We start from the raw sequence: 18216 nt of genomic DNA, 5'->3' as shown, positions 1-18216 counted from the left end.
CGCCCCCCTGGACCCCCTCCCCCGCCCGTACCCACTCGCCACCCCCACAGACGCACTGATGACATAAAATGCATTACACAACTCGTGAGGTAAGTCGGCTTCGCCGCACTCGCGTGTAAAGTCCGACTTACCTCACTTGTTGTGTAAAATACCATTTTTCACTTGTCCCGAATAACAAAAGTACTTGTGACAAGTGCCGAGGTACTTCTCACCAGTGCCCAGGTACTTGGCGCATGATACTTGCATCCAGTTGTGTAGTGACTTCAAGGAAGTGCAAAATTATTGTTTTTCCCAGAAACCCCTTGGCACTAGGTAGAAGTACTTTTTCTACTGATCAGAATTTTTTTTTCAGTGTTCAAAAATCATCTAACCCAGTTTTTTCGAACCCAAGCACCCAGGTCGTATCCATCTCGAGCAGAAATCACTCTCAAAATAGAAATAGCCAAATTGGAATTCCAACATTGTTAAAAATTGATGGATGTTCAAAACTTCACCAAGAAAAATACCGAAAACCCCGATTCATCAATTTAAAAAGCACAAAAATGTGAAGCCTGGCGTTGTATCAGTCATAAATTTTTCAGCCAGTCAAAAACATGACCCAGGTTGACAGTAGGTCGCGTGTGCGACGGTCGTTCAACTTCATAAAAATCTCTCGCGCTCGGCTTGTTGCACAATTTCTTCCCAGCTCGATACACATCTCTTCCCCCTTTTCCCACGTATATAGCAGCCGTCCTTTCAGTCGCCTTCATTTTTACGTCGTGTCGTATCTTTCGTTTGCCTCGTTTTCTCTTGGATGTATGGATATACGTTGCCATTGCGCACCGTCACTGCAAAATGTAAGCCAATGTTGAGTATATAGTTGGGTGTATGGGACCAGCATAAAACGTCTCGGACGAGTGGATACGTATGAGTATAGTCAGACTCGGAGAGAGAAGGTGGAATTCATTCGTCTCATCGAAACACGAACGGTGAAAATGTGCAGTTACGGGAATAGGAGAGAAATGAGGAGACGGATAAAAACCTTTCGTTTTATCGCTTCGCTTGCAACGCCTTACGCACTCGACCGTGTACCAATATCAATGGGAGTTTGATACAGATTTATATTTTGCTCCGATGAATCTCGTGCGCGAGTAAAAATATATTCTCCTATTTATTCTTATGATTACATCGAATACTTTTATGTGACACAACAATTTACTTGGTTTTCTTGCCGCAGAGGGAGTTCCTGATGTATTTTATTGGGCTACGTGGTTTATGGGTTGATTCAGGAATAACTGAGAACGGAAAAGCTTCTCGGGTATTTGAAAGGGGACATTTTTCACAGGAAATTTAAGGGGCCGGTTAAACCTGTAGTCTTCGAAAGAAATTACCAGATGATAATTCATTGACAAATTTCGCACACACCCAACAAATTTTTTTTATCAAATAATAATCTTCGTTTGAAATGTTTTGCTTATTTCAAGAATATTTTCGTTACAAATGACTAAAATTGTTTACTTACTTAAAGAAAAAGGATTTAATTATATTAAACGAACGATTTATTTATTTCGAATAAATGATTTTTTGAAATCGAATAAGCAATTTATTCATTTCAAATAAATAGTTTTCTTATTTAAAGACAATCACATTTGTATGTATTTTGTGAAAAAATTCCAAAAGTGTGTTTCAACAATTTTCGTGGACTATGTGGAAAACGAGCGTATGAGAAAAAAATTATTTGATTTAAATATACTTTATTTGATTCAACTAAAGCATTTTTCTGGGTTCACTTTTGCAAATTTTTGGCTAAAATCAAGTGATACTTTCAATGATATTTCAACGAATTTCGTAATTAAGAATTTACAATTTGATGATAGTATATTGTGTTACAAGTGCGTAAAGAACCACTGTTTCGCACGCACGCGTCAAACATCCTATTTTTTGTAATACCTGCCGAGTTCACTGTTCGGAACCGTAGTGGGGGTAAAGTAGTTGCTTTTGTAAAACAACCACTTTACACACACTAAACGGTTTCGAAAAGTGAACTTTGGAGGCAGGTATTACAAAAATTAATTAATGGAAAGTGGATATTTCACCTCAATTATTCCATGAAAATTGATAGGAATCCCCAAAATTCAGATAAATATTTTCTGCAATCTTCAATTGAGTGCCAATTCAGCTTAACTTGGTACTGAATATTCCTGTTTTGATTGAAAATCTGAGTACATTGAAGAAAAAGAAATTCTTCTCCCCCTGCTGCCTCAAATTTTCAAATTCTATTACATTGTCAGTGAAAATGGGCATTTCATGATATTTCCCCCTAAACCAACAATCCTTGGCATGTTCCAGAAAATCAAAGATGAATCCAGAATTTAAGATGTCGTCTTCTACGATTTCCGAAGCGTATTATACTCTTGAAGTTTAAGCGTGAATTACACTCACAATCGCTGTAAATTACCATTACTTCAACGTAATTTGCGATTTTGTATGCGTAAATTACGATAATTTTTTCCGTATTTTAGGTTTACTTATCCGTAATTAACGACGAAAAAAAAAGTTTTCAAGTGTAAATTATTATGTTTTTTTCGTAAATTACGCATGAGTAAATCGTAAAATATGTTTCAATTTAGACATCACACTTTCTTGGGCGTAATTTGTGTTTTTATTTTGTCCGTAACATACGTCTTTTTGAAGTTTAAATTCCGATTTTCATGATGAAAAAAAAGCACACATCATATTAGCGTAAATTCCGTTTGGCAAAACGTAAATGATGTTTAATGAAAAGTACACTCTAAAAAAAGATTACTTCTGATAAGTAGGAAAACTACTTGTATTCAGTACCGAGGGGTTTCTGGAGAAAAGGTAATTTTTTTATTTGGTTCAAGTCGAAAATCGACTGAATACAAGTTTTATGCTCCAAGTACAATTGGTACTGGTGACAAGTACCAACTGTACTCATCATCAGTACTAAAAGTACGTGTACTGAGTACCGAGCTGTACTTCTCAAAAGTAGAAAAAATACTCGAGACAAGTAGTAATAGCACTCAAATCCAGTACTAATGGATTTTCGCGGAATATTACAGTAAAATTTATCATACACTAGAGATCGCTGAAAAACGAAGAATTAATGCAAATAAAATTATTGTTTATTGTTCATTTGCCCCTCAAACGCTTGAAAATTGAAATGTAGTCCAATGTAATAAATTCTCGAGCTACAGAGATTTTTTTTTCAAAATTTTTCAAAAGATGTGTAGAATAACAATTACCAATTAATTTTTCCAAATTTAATTTCCAAATAGTCCTTTTTTTAATAACAAAAAATGTAATATTCATGCGAAATAGCCAGTAAAATGATCCTCAAAATAATTGTTATATTTTATATTGAAAAAAAAATTGAAGTATTAATCTTTTGAGCTATCTTGTATAAAAATTGCAATTTCGTTATGCGACAAAGAATAAAATTGCCTATTTAGAAGTCGAATTCAAAAAAATTATCTCGTAATTGTTATTCTACACATCTGTTTAAAAATTTTGAAGAAAAAATACGTCCGTAGGTCAAAAATTGAGTACACTGTGCTATTTTTCTTCATTTTCAAGGTCTTGGGGGCAAATCAACAAGAAATAATCGTTTTTTTCCCCACTTATTCTTCGTCTTTCAACATATATAAATAATCGATCATCAATGTGTAATAAATCTTACTGCAATATCTCGCGATTTTGAAACTCATCGTAACCTCCCCTTGATGAAATTTGTTAATTGTCATCTGAGAATGATAATGATAATGAGAATGATAATTAATGATATGAAATTCCTCAACAAAATAACCAACCAAAAGTACTGGAATCAAGTCATAAAAGTACTCGCGAGAAGTAGAAAAATTACTTGCTCCAAGCATCAAAGGTACTTGTGAGAAGTAAGAAAAATACTGACAGGAAGTAATAAAAGTACTTCCTCCTAGTACTTTTCCTACTTGCTTAGCAAATATTGTACTTCACCCTAGGACATGAAAAGTACTTGGGACAAGTAGTTTCCCAACTTTTCACAAGAAAACTTCTCCCAAGTAGAATTCAGTACTAGTGAGTAGTAACTTTTTTTTAGAGTGTAATTTACGTTTAGATTTTTCTGTGTTCAGTCTTGAATTCTGCGCTCTAATTGGCCCGAATCCGGTGGTCAGAAATGATCAAATCATTACTGAATCGAGATTTATTTCAAATACTTCACTGTCATTGACCAGGATCCGACCGCCAAAAAAAATCACAAGAAAACAGGTCGTCATAATTCAATGTCTATTTTGTTTTTTCAAATTTCAATTGCAATTCGATTTAAGAAGATTTGCCGCTGAAAATCAATTAAATGACTAATGGTGTTTCCATCAAGATTAAACTGATAGTGAACGAAAATTGGAATTGACATTTCAGTTAACGAGTACGTCACTCATTCCGTTGATCAACGTGGGGAGAATTAATAGGTGAATGAGCCGAAGTTATAATGAAATAAAAATATTTTTATCCAACGAAAAATTCAAACTCCAGCACCTCAATAATCCTCAAATATTTGTTTTTCTTTTTATTGGTTGTTTCAAGTCATGGTACGACTACAAGCTGCGATGGGAGCCGAAGGAGTACGGGGGAGTACATATGCTACACGTGCCTTCTGACCACATATGGCGGCCGGACATTGTTCTGTATAACAAGTGAGTCCACCGAATTAACTTAGTATCATTGACATCTTTATTTTTAATTTTTTTAATGAATAAATATCGTGTGTGTCCATTAATGGAATTTAGTGGCAACGCATGATGCCAAACAATTCATCGATTGAACACACGTTTCAGAAAATTAGAGAAATTTGCATAAATATTATTGAGAGACAAAAATGCTGTGGAGAAGTGATGAAAATGGAATAATTCCAATTTTTATGCAGATTATTTTGAAAATGTATGTTAAAATCTATCGGGTTTGAAACTGTACTCCAAAGGTCTTTTTTTCACGTATGAAAACATTTGATATAAAAACCTAGCGAATTTGCTAGATAATTCTATTGGATTTCTATTCAACTTTCTATTAGTTTTTGGCCGATTCTATTGCAATGTTCAGTAGAAAATATTTTATAGAAACTCAATGGAATTCGATTTTTCTATGCAACTTATTTTATTCAGATATTTTCTATAGAATTTCCTCGGTGCAAATTTTCCAGGTTTTTTTTTCTTTTCGTAAAGAAAATCAAACAACAAAATTTAGAAAATTTGAGCTGAAGACATTTTATAGGAAATATCTCAATAGAGATATCTCAATAGAATAAGTTGGATATAAAAATCGAATTCCATTGACTTTTTCTACAGAATATTTTCTATTGAACATTTCAATAGAATCGGATGAAAACTAATAGAAAGTTCAATTGATATCCAATAGAATTGCCTAGCGAATTCGCTAGTTTTTTCTATTGAATTTTTTCATGCGTGCTATAGAGAATTTCATACAGTGAGAAAATAAATTTCTAATATCTGAACCACATCAGTTTGAGACAAGTAATTTTCTTCAATCGCTTAATTCTCCCAAGTATCTCAACTCAGGTGGCCCAAGAAAGGTCTCATGCCCTAAAATATTCTTGTACACTGATAGACTGATTGATTTATTTCAAACGAGATTCATTAACTATTAGTGAATGGTGGAGTTGAATATGACCAAATGAATATTCGTTAATAGTTAACGAATGCTTCACTTGAGGAGTGAAAATCGAGTCGAACAAGGCTCCTCAAATGTGCATTTGTTAACTATTAACGAATGAACATTTTGGGGGACCGAATAGACCCTCGTCTCCAAACAAATCCATTTGTTAACAATAATTAATCCTTTCTATCAGTATGTTCGAGTATGATTTTGTCTCAAATGAATTCATCGAAATCGCGTAGAAGAGCCGTCAATCTTTAAGTACTGATTATTTTCATGGTTTTTTAATGCACTTCCAATATTTCAATATGTATTCCTAATATTCCGATACATATTGATATTTCAAAAATATATTCATGATGTAACGCAAAACGATAGTGATAAATGAAAATTTATGCGAGTTCCGTGAAGCACAAACATTCTGCGATTTAAGCAATTGAAAATAATTTACTTCGCTCAAGTAAATATGGTCTACATATTAGGAAATTTTTCTCTCAGCGTAATAATACACGGAAAAAAACGTGAATCAAGTATATTTTATACCGGAATTTAGTATATGCATAAACCTGAGTCAAGAATAAAATATACTTGATTCAAGTATACTAATCCTCATTCGAGTCTAAAATATACTAAACTCAAGTATATTTTATGCTCGAATGGGGGATGGGTACTTCAATTTGAGGATCATTTCGTCGTATTAAGCCGGATTGTACCAAGTCCTCTCAACTGTAATACGAGGGTCAGACATTAAGTGTCAGAATATAAGCGTCAAAAAGGGGAGGTTAAAAAATGAGAGTCTCAATATTAGGGTAAAGAAAGGAGGGTCAGAATATTGCGATGCTCATTTTTTAACCTCTACTTTTTAACCCTTATATTACACTGTAGAGAGAGAGGGTTTAGGACAACCCGGCCAAATACGAAAGAATTGATATAGAAATCCCCCAATTCGAATATGAAATATTCTTGAATTAAGTATATTTTATACTCGAATAAACAATAATTTACTGGAGTGAAAAATATTATATATTTGAATTAAGATTAATATACTTCAATGAAGTCTGTTTTATTCTTGATTCAGATTTATGTATATACTGGAGTCTGGTATAAAATATACTCAATTCAAGTATACTATTTTACGTATTGGGGATAAATTGGGGATAAAACTCTTTTTACGCTGTGGATTAAGTAAACTTGAGATGATCATTTATTTGCAGTAAAGTTTAAGGGAAATACCAGATAATTTTGAAGCTCGAGTGGTTTTCTTTCGGATTATTCCTCGAGAACGGATCACGGCCAGGGAAGATGCAGTATTTGAAATCACAATTTTGAGAATAAATGAACCGCTAGACTGTGCAATATTCAAAGCTAGTGTGCAATGTTCGATATAATAGTATATTTCTAACCTAGGGAGATAAAATGAAGGAGTAGTATCCACGTGCAGAATTACTTATTGCTTGTTAACGGTCCTTGATTTTACCTCCCGTGGTTCAAACTGTGTTTTTCCTCTCGGCATAGACGCAAAGTCAGATTTCTCTGCCGCGAAGCGTAAACACTGATAGACTGATTCATTTATTCTAAACGAGATTCGTTAAGTATTAACAAATGGTAGAGTTGAACTATGGCCAAATGATTATTCGTTAATAGTTAACGAATAGTTCACTTGAAAGGTAAAAATCGAGTCAAACAATCCTCCTCAAATGTGCATTTGTTAACTATTAACGAATGAACATTTGGTGAGACTGAATAGACCCTCGTCTCCAACCAAATCCATTCATTAACAATGACTACTCCTTTCTATCAGTGAATGTGTACATTGTGCCCGCCGAGGTGAAATAGTATATTATGTCATCAGGCGATAAAAGTATTATGTGACGAATGTGACTTTATAATCCTCGCCTTCGGACCCGATAATCGCACGAGTCAGATGATAGTTTTATCGCCGTGTGACATACACTGTTAGAAAAAAAATGAAATATTATGGACAGTTCACTAAGAATTTTCAGGACAGTGATATAAAATGCGATTTAGGGGAAAAATTATGAAATTTCAGGTTTCACTGAAAATTCAGTAAAATTCCAGAATTTTAAGCAGCATAAAGACGATAATTCCTTAATTTATTTGAATTTCCAATCTAATATAAATATTCAGTGTCAAATTACATTGAATTTTCAGTGAAATCTGAAATTTCATGATTTTCTCCCCCTGAATCGCATTCAGTGTCACTGTCCTGAAAATTCCAGAATATATTACCGGAATTTTCTGGTATTTTATTAATTTTCATGGAAAAATTAAGCTGAAATGTACAGTTCTCTTTGATGTTTCCACAAAATTCTGAATTTTCAATGATGAAACTCCTTCAAATTTCAGTGATAATTAAACTCGATAAAAATTTCCACAAAGTGTACCGGAGATTTCAGACAAAAATATTTTTCATTGTACGATATTTCATGTCATTGGACCCGAAAACCTCGATCTAACCGAGCGAAGCGAAGTTAGAATTGCCGTTTCTCGAGCTTAGTGACATAAATGTTCGTCCAGCTCATCACGTGACGTCAAATACTGCCTTCTAATTGAACATAATCCGTTCTCGCCCTTATGGGAATGAGATATATGCAGCACTTATACCTAGCATATATTTGGCATACCACATTTTTGGCCGAAAATATATTTGAGATATATGGCAGATATATGTTAAATATTTTACATCGAGATATATGTGCATATTTATATCTAGGATATATCTGGCATGACATTTTTGGCCGAAATATAAGTGAAATATACTGAGATATATGTCCGGATATATGTTCTTTCCATGAGGGCGGGTAGTAATCTATGATATTCTGCACCAACCCCCTCCCCTTAGATACCACCAAAATAATCTGCAATTCCATGTTGGCTCACTTCAATCCAGAATCAATTCTCCACTCTTTTAATTCTCCAAATAAACGAGTGTTCATTCTTTTTTTACTCAATTTATATCCCCGAAATGCTGAGAAATGCGTTGGGTGAAATTCCTACAGTCGTTCCCTTGTTTCAAAAGTTACGGAAAAATGTAGGACGAGCGTGTGCGACAGAACCCATTGTATTTCGTTCCCTCTCCTCTCATCATTTTCGACTCGCCCCTCCACAGCGTCATATTTTCCAGTGAAAAGAATTTTTCTTCTATCCCTCGGTCTTTATTTTCACCACCCGGGGAAATTTATGCTCTCGCCCGCGTGCCTTCCGTCATATTTGCGTAACTTTTGTCATCGTCACGAAGCAACAAAATGCTGTGTAACGAGAACGCCACTGTCATCTTTATTTTCTTTTATTGTATTTTTTTTCAATCTAATACCGTTGATTATTAATGCTCTTGTGTTTTACATGTATTTATTTTTAATCGTGATGATCATTATCACTGTAGACAGGATAGATTATCATTTATATCGCATGATATACGGGCGCTGCGGCGAGTAATAAATATCATCCAGCAATTTTAAATTCACAAATTTATCTGAGTGTGTTTGTGAATGGTTTATTAAAAATTAATACGAGTAACGACTATCTCGTTTTAATTAATACTAATGAAGAATGTATTGTTCATTGTCATGGAAAATTAACGAATTTTTAATTATCAACTTCAAACGATGAATTAATTAATAGAAAAAAAAATCGAGAGAGAGTTTAGTGAAAAATTCTTTCATTTCGTCTGTACTCCGGAATAAAAAAAATCCATAAATTTTTTTTCCCCATTTTTTTCCATCATTGTATTTGCAACATGACTGCACCCGAGTGAGCCCCATCACTGTATTCCGGGATTCTCTAATTCTGCGTATGTGACCGCGTTTACACATCGTTTACGTCGACGTACCAAAGCCGCTGGTTACAGGCGACATGGGAGAATGGTTACTCTCCATGTGTTTGCTCTCGTATATCCTATTCCCAGTGTTTTTGAAATAAAACCACTTATGGGGCATCGTTTATCCAATTGAGTTTTTTTTTGTTCTTTGTGTTGCATTTTTTGGATATTTGGAACGACTTGTTAACTGATACAACGTTTGTCCAAAGTATGCGAGGAGGACAAGGGTGGAAATGTTTATTTACAGCGTGACCAAACATGAAGGTAATTGCTTTCTTTTTTATTTTATTTTTTGCATTTTTTTTATTTTATTGGTTTTATCGAAGTAATTCTCGATTTGAAACCCCTCCTCTAGCCTGCCTCCCCACCTTTCTTTGCCTCTCATTGTTATCTGCGGTATCATGGCCGTCTTACTCTTAGCTGTGCCCCATTTGAGCTAGGACTGCACGGGAAACCATGTAAAACCCCAGTCGCACAGCCGGTCGATTGTGCAGTGCCCTAATATATCCATCTGTCACACTGACTAGATGGAGACACTAGGCCGCTACACCGTACCTACCGCCCGCAATTTTTGTGCGAGCGAGGTGTTTCTAAGCGGTAACCCATCCAAGTACTAACCCAGCTCAACGCTGCTTAGCTTGGATGTCCGCCGGAGCAACACCTCACCCACCTAACCATTACAGTCGCAATTGCTTCCTTTTTTATTTATTTGGTATTTGCGTTTTTGGTAATAAATCAGCAATTTTCTGCCGGATGGAGTTTGATTTTTTATTCAAGTCTTCATTTAAAATAAATATCCTTCCCTCATGATTACGGTTCTGTAATTTTTGGGTATCAGAGTTAGAGAGAGAGGTTCCTATGGTATGATGGGAAACAAGAATTAATGAAGATGATTTGATAAGAGAAAGATATCAATTGGAGAACCTTAAGTTTCTTACATTGAGGATATCCAAGTAGTTTAGGCAATTTTTCCTGCGGAAAATCGACTTCAGAGTTTATAGCATAGACCAAGAGTATTTTTTAGGCGCAGTACACACGGAGAAAAAAATTCCAGAATTTTTCAGGAGAAATGCAGGCAAAAATTACCGTGCTCTCTGGTAAAGTGGGTTCAATTGTTTAACACCAGAAAAATTCCGGTGCTACATAGTAAAAATTCCGGTATCGCACAATAAAGACTTGATCCCTGACTGTTTTCTATTACATGATAAATTCCGTTCAATAGTTGAAAATGGGTAAAGATCCCTAGTGGAAAAACCTAAGGCAGAGGCGTAACACGCCTGATCAGAATTTCGGATCGGACTTGATCAGTTTCTTATCAAGACCTGAACAGAATTTCCACTCGGGATTGTCATTCAACATATCATCATATTAATTTTTTTAACCTCTCTTCTCTCTCCTCTCTCCCGTATTAAAAGCGGAATGCGCGGCAAACGTAAGAGAAACGCTTGGCAAGCAAATGTGTCCCTGCAGCATTATACACCTCATGGAGAGAAAATAAAGGGCACTTATTTTATTTCTTAACCGTTTTATCACAATACTAATTAATATTTCACTGAATCGATGTTATGAAGAACATCAATCTGTGGTTTCATTGGGGTGGTATGTGAGACAGGAGGCTAGAGGAGACGACGGAATAAATCATCTGGTCATGTTGAGTTGACGGTCGTTGTTCGGGGCNGCACGATCGGGTCCTAGAATTCTGGTGGAGCACCGGAAAAATTTGCCAGCGAGTGTCATAATTTTTCTCGTATTTCTCGTAAAAATTCACAGTTTTTTCGATTTTACCGTGCTGCTCAAGAATTTATCCCCGCATTTATCCCAAAAAATTACTGGTGCAGCAGTACTTTTTCCTACTCTTCGACGTACATTTCGCCTGGAAAGACCATCCGAACCCACTTTACTGTGCGAGCACGATAATTTTTCTTGTACTTTTCTCTCCGTGCACAGCAAAAACGAATATCTGACTTTCACACATCTTTTGTACACATTTTTCAGACACCAAAAAATATCTGACTAAAACGAAAAGTTGCCTGAATTTCAAACATGAATTAAGATGTTTGGGCACCTTGTCGTCTGAAATTCGAACACACTTTCATTTGCTGTGTATCAATTTAAGTTTCCAAACTTTTTTTCGAGGAAACAATTTAAAAAAGAATGAAATTCAACACATTGAGTCCATAAGGAGTATACTCCCACCTTCAATCCAATAGTTTATAGTCTTAAAGCGTTTTCTCATACACATAACCGTATATGACCTTCTTTGTTATATACTCTGTAATTTTTGCGATATTAAAAAACCCAAGTTTCCGAACAGATAATTGCCACCAATCAAATTGAAAACTTTTTGATTGGTACGACTGATAGTGATTTTCAAATTAATTGTTAGCTTGGTTACATTTTTCAATGTACGTCAAAAATTACAGTGAACTTATTCGTTCGAACACTGGTTGGTTCACCCTAGGAACTATTTTCCCTGTAAACCCAAAAATGCAGAGAAAAATCGGAAGAAACATCTCTTTGACTGCAATCAATCTTAGCTGCAATCATTGATGATCCCTCATTCGGTCTGTTGGCGTGTCAGTACGTGGTTTATCCTCTCAGTCACGCGGTACCATTCACCTTCTTCGGAGCAAGTGCAAGCCACGATCTTTCACCATTTGAGAAACAGACACGTATAGCGTTACTCACCTCCGGTGGTTCTCCCCAACCTTTTTATCTCAAATTTCGTTGCCCACATTGTCGTTCATTTTTTCCTCTCTGTTTCCCCCTGCGAACTCCTCACCACTCCCTGGGCCTTTTGTTTTCCGAACCGCTCACAGTTGTGGCTAGCCTCAGCGCTTTGTCTATCAAAGGGAGGAAAACGATTTATCTTTACGCTGCAATTGATATCGATACGTGTTTGGGAGAAAAACTGGGGAAGGGACGGAGAAAAATTGTGCGAGTTCATGCCAACGATTAGCCACTACTTCTCGTACCGGTTTTCATCCCTCGGAAGTCTCTGGAAACCGATCAATTTCCGCTTCCGGATTGAAAATACGTCCCATCCGGGGTTGGGTTTCATGAGATTTCTTGGGCGAGAAAAGCAGAGAATCAAGGTTTTTCCCTGAAGTTCAGATGAAAAACTGGAAAGTAATGCTCTACGAGTATACTGAGATTGTTCATCACTTAACCTCTTTATCTCTTAATTGTCATTCCAATATAAATGCAAGAAGTCGGAGAATTTTTGTGGGAGAATTCCGGAAAAAATTGTGATGCTGTACTAGCATCAAGGCGCAAAGTGCCTGATGGACAATTTTTCACACTTGTACGGAAAGTTTACTTTGCTTTCCGATGTGCGAGATGAAAGTGAGTAACTTCCGCTCTAGGGTAGAAAGTTTTAAGATACAATACCATTGTCATTCGCACTCGTTCCATGTTTTCTTATAAAAATTCCCGAAAGAACACTATACCTGACTTTTACGATTTATTACATACTTTTTTCTTTGTGTAGAGCTATGAGTCTCTCAAATTCAGTCCATTGCTTCTGGAAACTCAAAAGTTGTTTTCCCTCTGCAATAAAATTTCAAATGAAATGGAATGAAAGCCCCAATAAAAGATTCAATAATCATTTTAATGAAAGCAACAAATCGGATCGGCGAATAAATGATGATTCCCACTGTGTAACCACAATTTATCCAATTCGCTGATAAATCCACCTTGACCACGGTTCACAGAACCCAAACATGAATAATCCGGTAATTGATCAACCCCGGAACATTGAACGATTGAAATCACTCATTTACCCGTATTTACCGAGCGTCGTAATCAGAGACTAATAAAATAATTCATCATTATGGTGCGCATTATGAAGGACCGGGGTATGAATCCAAAGAGGATTCATTAGAGGAGACGGAATGCGGGTGAGTCAGTCCAGGGATACAAAGAGGGGTCCCATTAAATCCGCATTAACGGGAAGGTACGTTAAGGATTAATTTATCATGGCATCACTGTGCATGGCACTGGCTATGCCGGGGTGAACTCGTGCCCCTGAAGCGCTGAATTTTGCATCATATTTGCATCGATTCTCGCGGACAAAAAAAAGGAGAAGTGGATCATTTGTAAAACAAACTTTTTTTTCTAGTTGGAACTATATTTCATCCGCAGGCTTACTGTATTTGTTCCTTCTAGGGAAAATCGATTTTTTAATTTATTATGACGTGAGCAGATGAAAATAATTTTATTATGGATGTAGGGATTTTCAAATTAGCTGTGTGATCTGATTTATGGTCCTAACTTATGTTTTTTTTACCGCGTGTGCTTCAGAATTTTCGACAGTCTTCAATAGCAGTAAAGTTCGCAAAAATGCGGCTATAAATTGATGATTTCGCGTGGGAAAGATCGCCGACATTTCTAAACGGATCGATTTCAATATTTCTCTTGTTTTTAATCGCTTTCTAGAGACCCATAAGACCAAATAAATGCCAAATAGTTGCTGTTTAAAAATATCCAAGTAGTTTGGCTATTTTTTCTCCCGTGAAATGCTTTTTTTTTGTAGTGGAACATCAAAGCTTTCATTTGAGCCCCATTCGACCCTAAGTTTCTGGACATTTTACAATGATTTTATTATTTAAACTTTGCAGGTCTGAATTTCAATGTCGATATTCAACCGTTTAAAAACATTTTAAAGATCTGAAAAAAAATAGAAAGTCTTTTGTAAGAAGAGTGATGAAATAATTTAAAAATTGCAATTTCTGAAAATTACGAACATTTTCTATAAATAATTTTTAACTTATAAACAATTCATTTTCCACCATAAAAATCATTTGTTCGGAATCGTAACAGATTTATTCGCATTGAGAATTTTTCCAGAATTCGATTGCATGCCTAAAAAAAAGGTTTTCGAAAGTTTAAATAATTTCAATTATTTATTCAATATCAGGTTAATTGACAAATTTGATGAGTGAATCACCTCGCGTTCGACTCGTTCTGTAAATTCATATTCGCCAGAAATGTTTTTTTTCGACCTAATGACGAAATACAACTATTATAGTCCGAGCCAAATAGTCTTGCATTCTATTTCTATCGCCCACATTTCTAAACGGACTCAACATTATTCACTATAGTGGAGAGTAGATATACCTCCATGCAATACTGCGGAAACTACTCGATGCCTGCGTGAATTCCTCGAAAATTATATGGAGCGAATGCAGTGCACCGAATGTGGTGCGTGCACTGGAGGAATTCACGCAGGAGTGTGAATACCCACTGCCTTTAATAAAACAAATGATAAAGTAAAATAAAAGTAAATAATCTGTAAATAACCTGAGTGAGCTTGACTGTTAGCTCAGCAGTATCGCCTTGTCGATACACGTGCCAAATGCGTTGAGAAACAGTACACGGAGAGAAATGTTCAGTAAAATTTACGGAACTCACAGTTCGCTCACCGATTACGGAATCGACTCAGAAAATTTAAGTGACGGTATCGTAATTTTTACCAGGAGATTCAGCTAAAAATTACGAAACGCTCTGGAAAAATTCCCTGATTTTAGGTAAAAATTACGTGACATTTCCGTAAAATTTCCAACAACCACATTCCGCTCCGGAATTACAGAAAAGATACGTAAATTTTATTGAATATTTCTCTTCGTGTAGAAATCGACTATAATAACCCGTAATCGTAACCCATTATCATGCGGCAAAATTCCAAAAAAAATTAACGAGAAAATCAGGAATTGAATTGAAGTGGAACGTGAGATTTGTCCAATTTACCCCCTTTCTAAAACCGTGATGCCCCGAAGGATGGGAACGAGGATACGAAAACAACGAGGGGATTTACGAGGCATCAAGTGGACTTTTCTAGGATAGTAGAAACAGGACGGGTCAAATGAGACTGAGTTTACCGTGCTTGTCCGGGAAATTCACAAGGTGATGGTATACAGCAAGAGAATATAAGCGTATCGCGATCTTGCGCAATACTTTGTCATCACAGTTAGAAAACAAAAGTGTCTGGTAGTAATTTTGATAAAAGTGACACTAACGTTTCATTTACAAGAAGAATGATTATTAAATTTCGAGTATTATTCTGTTCCATAAAGTTTGAGAATATTCTCTAGTTTTCAGTAAAATTGGAAGAAATTATCCAGTTTCATAGAGAGTTCAAGACAATTCGTCTTGTTTTCCCCTTGAAAAAATTAGCGCGTTTGGTGGCCCGCCCTATACGCCGGTCCATTTTTTTTCATATTGAAATCGCCATTCAGGCGATAAATGTTAGAAAAGTCTAGAATATTCTAAAATATTGTTGGAGTACCTAAAGCGTGGATCGCTGATGAAAGGGTCTTGTAGATCAGCTCTCAAATTAATCGAGCAGTTTTCATAATTTTTTACGGTGAATTTACGATAAAATCACGCAATATTAATGTAAAATTCCCTCGCAGCAGCGCTATCGATCTAGAGTTTATTGTACCATCCATTGTGGAAAAAATATTCATGGAGATAATTACATCTGACATATATGTTACATCGGCCAAAAACATAATATGTGGCATATATGTGACACATATGTGGGCAGATATATGTGTCTGCAGATATGTGTCGCATATTGCTTTTTTGGCTGAAAATATATGTGCACATAATTGACATATATATCGCATATATATTTTTTCATGCGGGTTTCTAGAACCTTCCATGATTTTTCAAAACATTAGCTTCTGAATTAATCGCGAAACTCCCAACGATTTGTAGAACATTCCTGGGAATTTATAGGAAAACTTATGCTAACACTTGAACATTGTCTTTGGGCAAGAGAATCTCATCCTGTTGAAAGACTTCTTTTTCTCAGTGTAAGCACAAAATTATTTACCAGGAGATTTCACGAGTCTGGAAATTAACAAGAGAATATTTTCTTGTATGAAGGAAATCATATTTGTTAAGAGAAATTTTTTCTCTCAGTGTAGTCAGGTGGAAAACATTAAGGCGTTTCCGAAAAAAATGGAGAAATTCTGAAACATTCAGGTATTCATTTTTGTTATTCTGCCGGGCCACACAGCTAGTTATCAAATAAAAAATGAGGGAAGGTCATATTTTACACAGAGGAAACGTGACAAATTCGAAAATTTTATTGTTAAATGAAGGAAATTAACTCAGAAAATTGGACGAACGATCCAAATCCACCAAGACCGGTGACTCTAAATGTCTCCAATCCTCTGCAAATGTCTCACAACTGTATAACATCGTCGAGTGCAATCTCATTGTCATTCCAATGGCGAGTAGTTAAACCCCCATTCCCCCCGAAATCCGATCTCAGGTGTCTCAATCACGGAAACGTTCTCGGACAGGAGAGTGGCATTGATACAAGGGTATTGTGCCGGTGGGACAGGAAGATTGTCGGAGGGAGAGGGTAGCCAGTGATCCAGGAATCACATCATTCCTCAGTTCTCCCTCGTGGAATTCCCGCCAAAACGGCCATTCAGGGGAATCCATTTGGTGGGAGAATTCAACAGTACATGTCGGTATCAGAAAATATTGCCTGTGGAGGAATTATGGATTGAGTACTTCAATATTTATTTTATGCAACAGTCCATTTGAATTGAAATCACATTTTAATTGAAATGGAACACATCAGATATGAATGAAAAATACGTTAGTATTTATATTGTTTTATTCAGAATTTCAGGAACCCAAATGAAACGAAGGTTTTTTACACTTTATGCGATAATTCATTCAGCCGTAGCAATTGATCAGTTTTAATAAATTCCTTCCAGTCAATATGCGATTATATGAACGCAAAGAATATCTTATGCCCGAAAACTCCAATTTTTCTTTCACTAGCGCCACCTCGGGGTGTTGATTCCCTTTCGCGATCGTGACACCATTTTTTCTGTCATTCGATATTCTTTCTCTTAATTGATTGTTTATCATCATGTGGAATCGGTGAATATGTGTGTGTGTATTGTGGTGTGAATAAAGAACCTATTGAAATGGTATGGAGGAATGAGAAGGCGCTGTGTCGTCAGATATTTAGAGTAAGCATTCATTATAGACTAATATTTGAGACAATAAGTCCTTTGGAAAATATGGCGTTGGAAAGACAAGTTGTTTTTAGGGTATGCTCGAGTGAAGTATGAAATGAAATGTATTTATGTTGTGTGACAGTTTTATTGTGGTCGTGTTTGGTTTGAGAGAGTTTCTTGGGTGACTGAGGGTGACGAACAATGAGGTCATTTTTTGGAACAGAGTGTATTGGTTAGGAATGAGTGCGAGGAAGAGCATATTTTTGAAATAAAGAAGGGAAAAAGTGTTTGCTCGACTGAGGGAATGACGAGAGAGTCAGGTCCCGAGTCGAATAATTGGACCTGACAAGTTCTACTTAGGTCTTTCCGTTCAGAACTGGATAGGTCTTGGGAAGCCTCTTCCGAAGTGCTTCCGAGACCTTTCCACCGCTGGTTATGTCCCATTTCAGCACTTGTTAGGTGTAAGCAGGACTTGTATTCAGACTTTCCAAATCCTTGCTGGTCCCCGTAATTCTAGGGGCCTATATTAAATCTGCGTTCATATCCCTGTTTACTCATGCGTTATTGAAATAAAAAATGCAATTATTGTTTTTTTTTTAATCTCGAAAATCGACATTTCACGAGAGGGTGGAGGGGGGATGCATGTATGTGGAGGCTTGACATTTTTACCCAACAAGGGGAGAAGGTTGCAGAATCTATTCTAGCCACTCTTGTCCCTACGCTTGCATGCATTATCCAAAT

At 36.1% G+C, this 18216-nt stretch overlaps 1 protein-coding gene across 1 annotated transcript in view; it reads left to right on the top strand.

The window, feature by feature from the left end:
- The window catches only part of LOC107048743 (acetylcholine receptor subunit alpha-like), a gene marked incomplete at its 3' end in the record, with an annotated part of 139590 nt that overhangs the window by 32715 nt on the left and 88659 nt on the right, over window positions 1-18216 (top strand). Inside the window, exon 3 of the mRNA XM_015272099.1 lies at window positions 4564-4673. Coding sequence (XP_015127585.1) covers window positions 4564-4673 — 110 coding nt within the window. The remainder of the gene's footprint in view (window positions 1-4563; window positions 4674-18216) is intronic.

This window comes from Diachasma alloeum, unplaced genomic scaffold (genome assembly GCF_001412515.2).
Source record: "Diachasma alloeum isolate Michigan unplaced genomic scaffold, Dall2.0 Dall_scaffold_00197, whole genome shotgun sequence".
Classification (NCBI taxonomy): domain Eukaryota; kingdom Metazoa; phylum Arthropoda; class Insecta; order Hymenoptera; family Braconidae; genus Diachasma; species Diachasma alloeum.
Note: the sequence above shows the minus strand (reverse complement) of the source record. Positions and strands in the feature narration are given on the sequence as shown.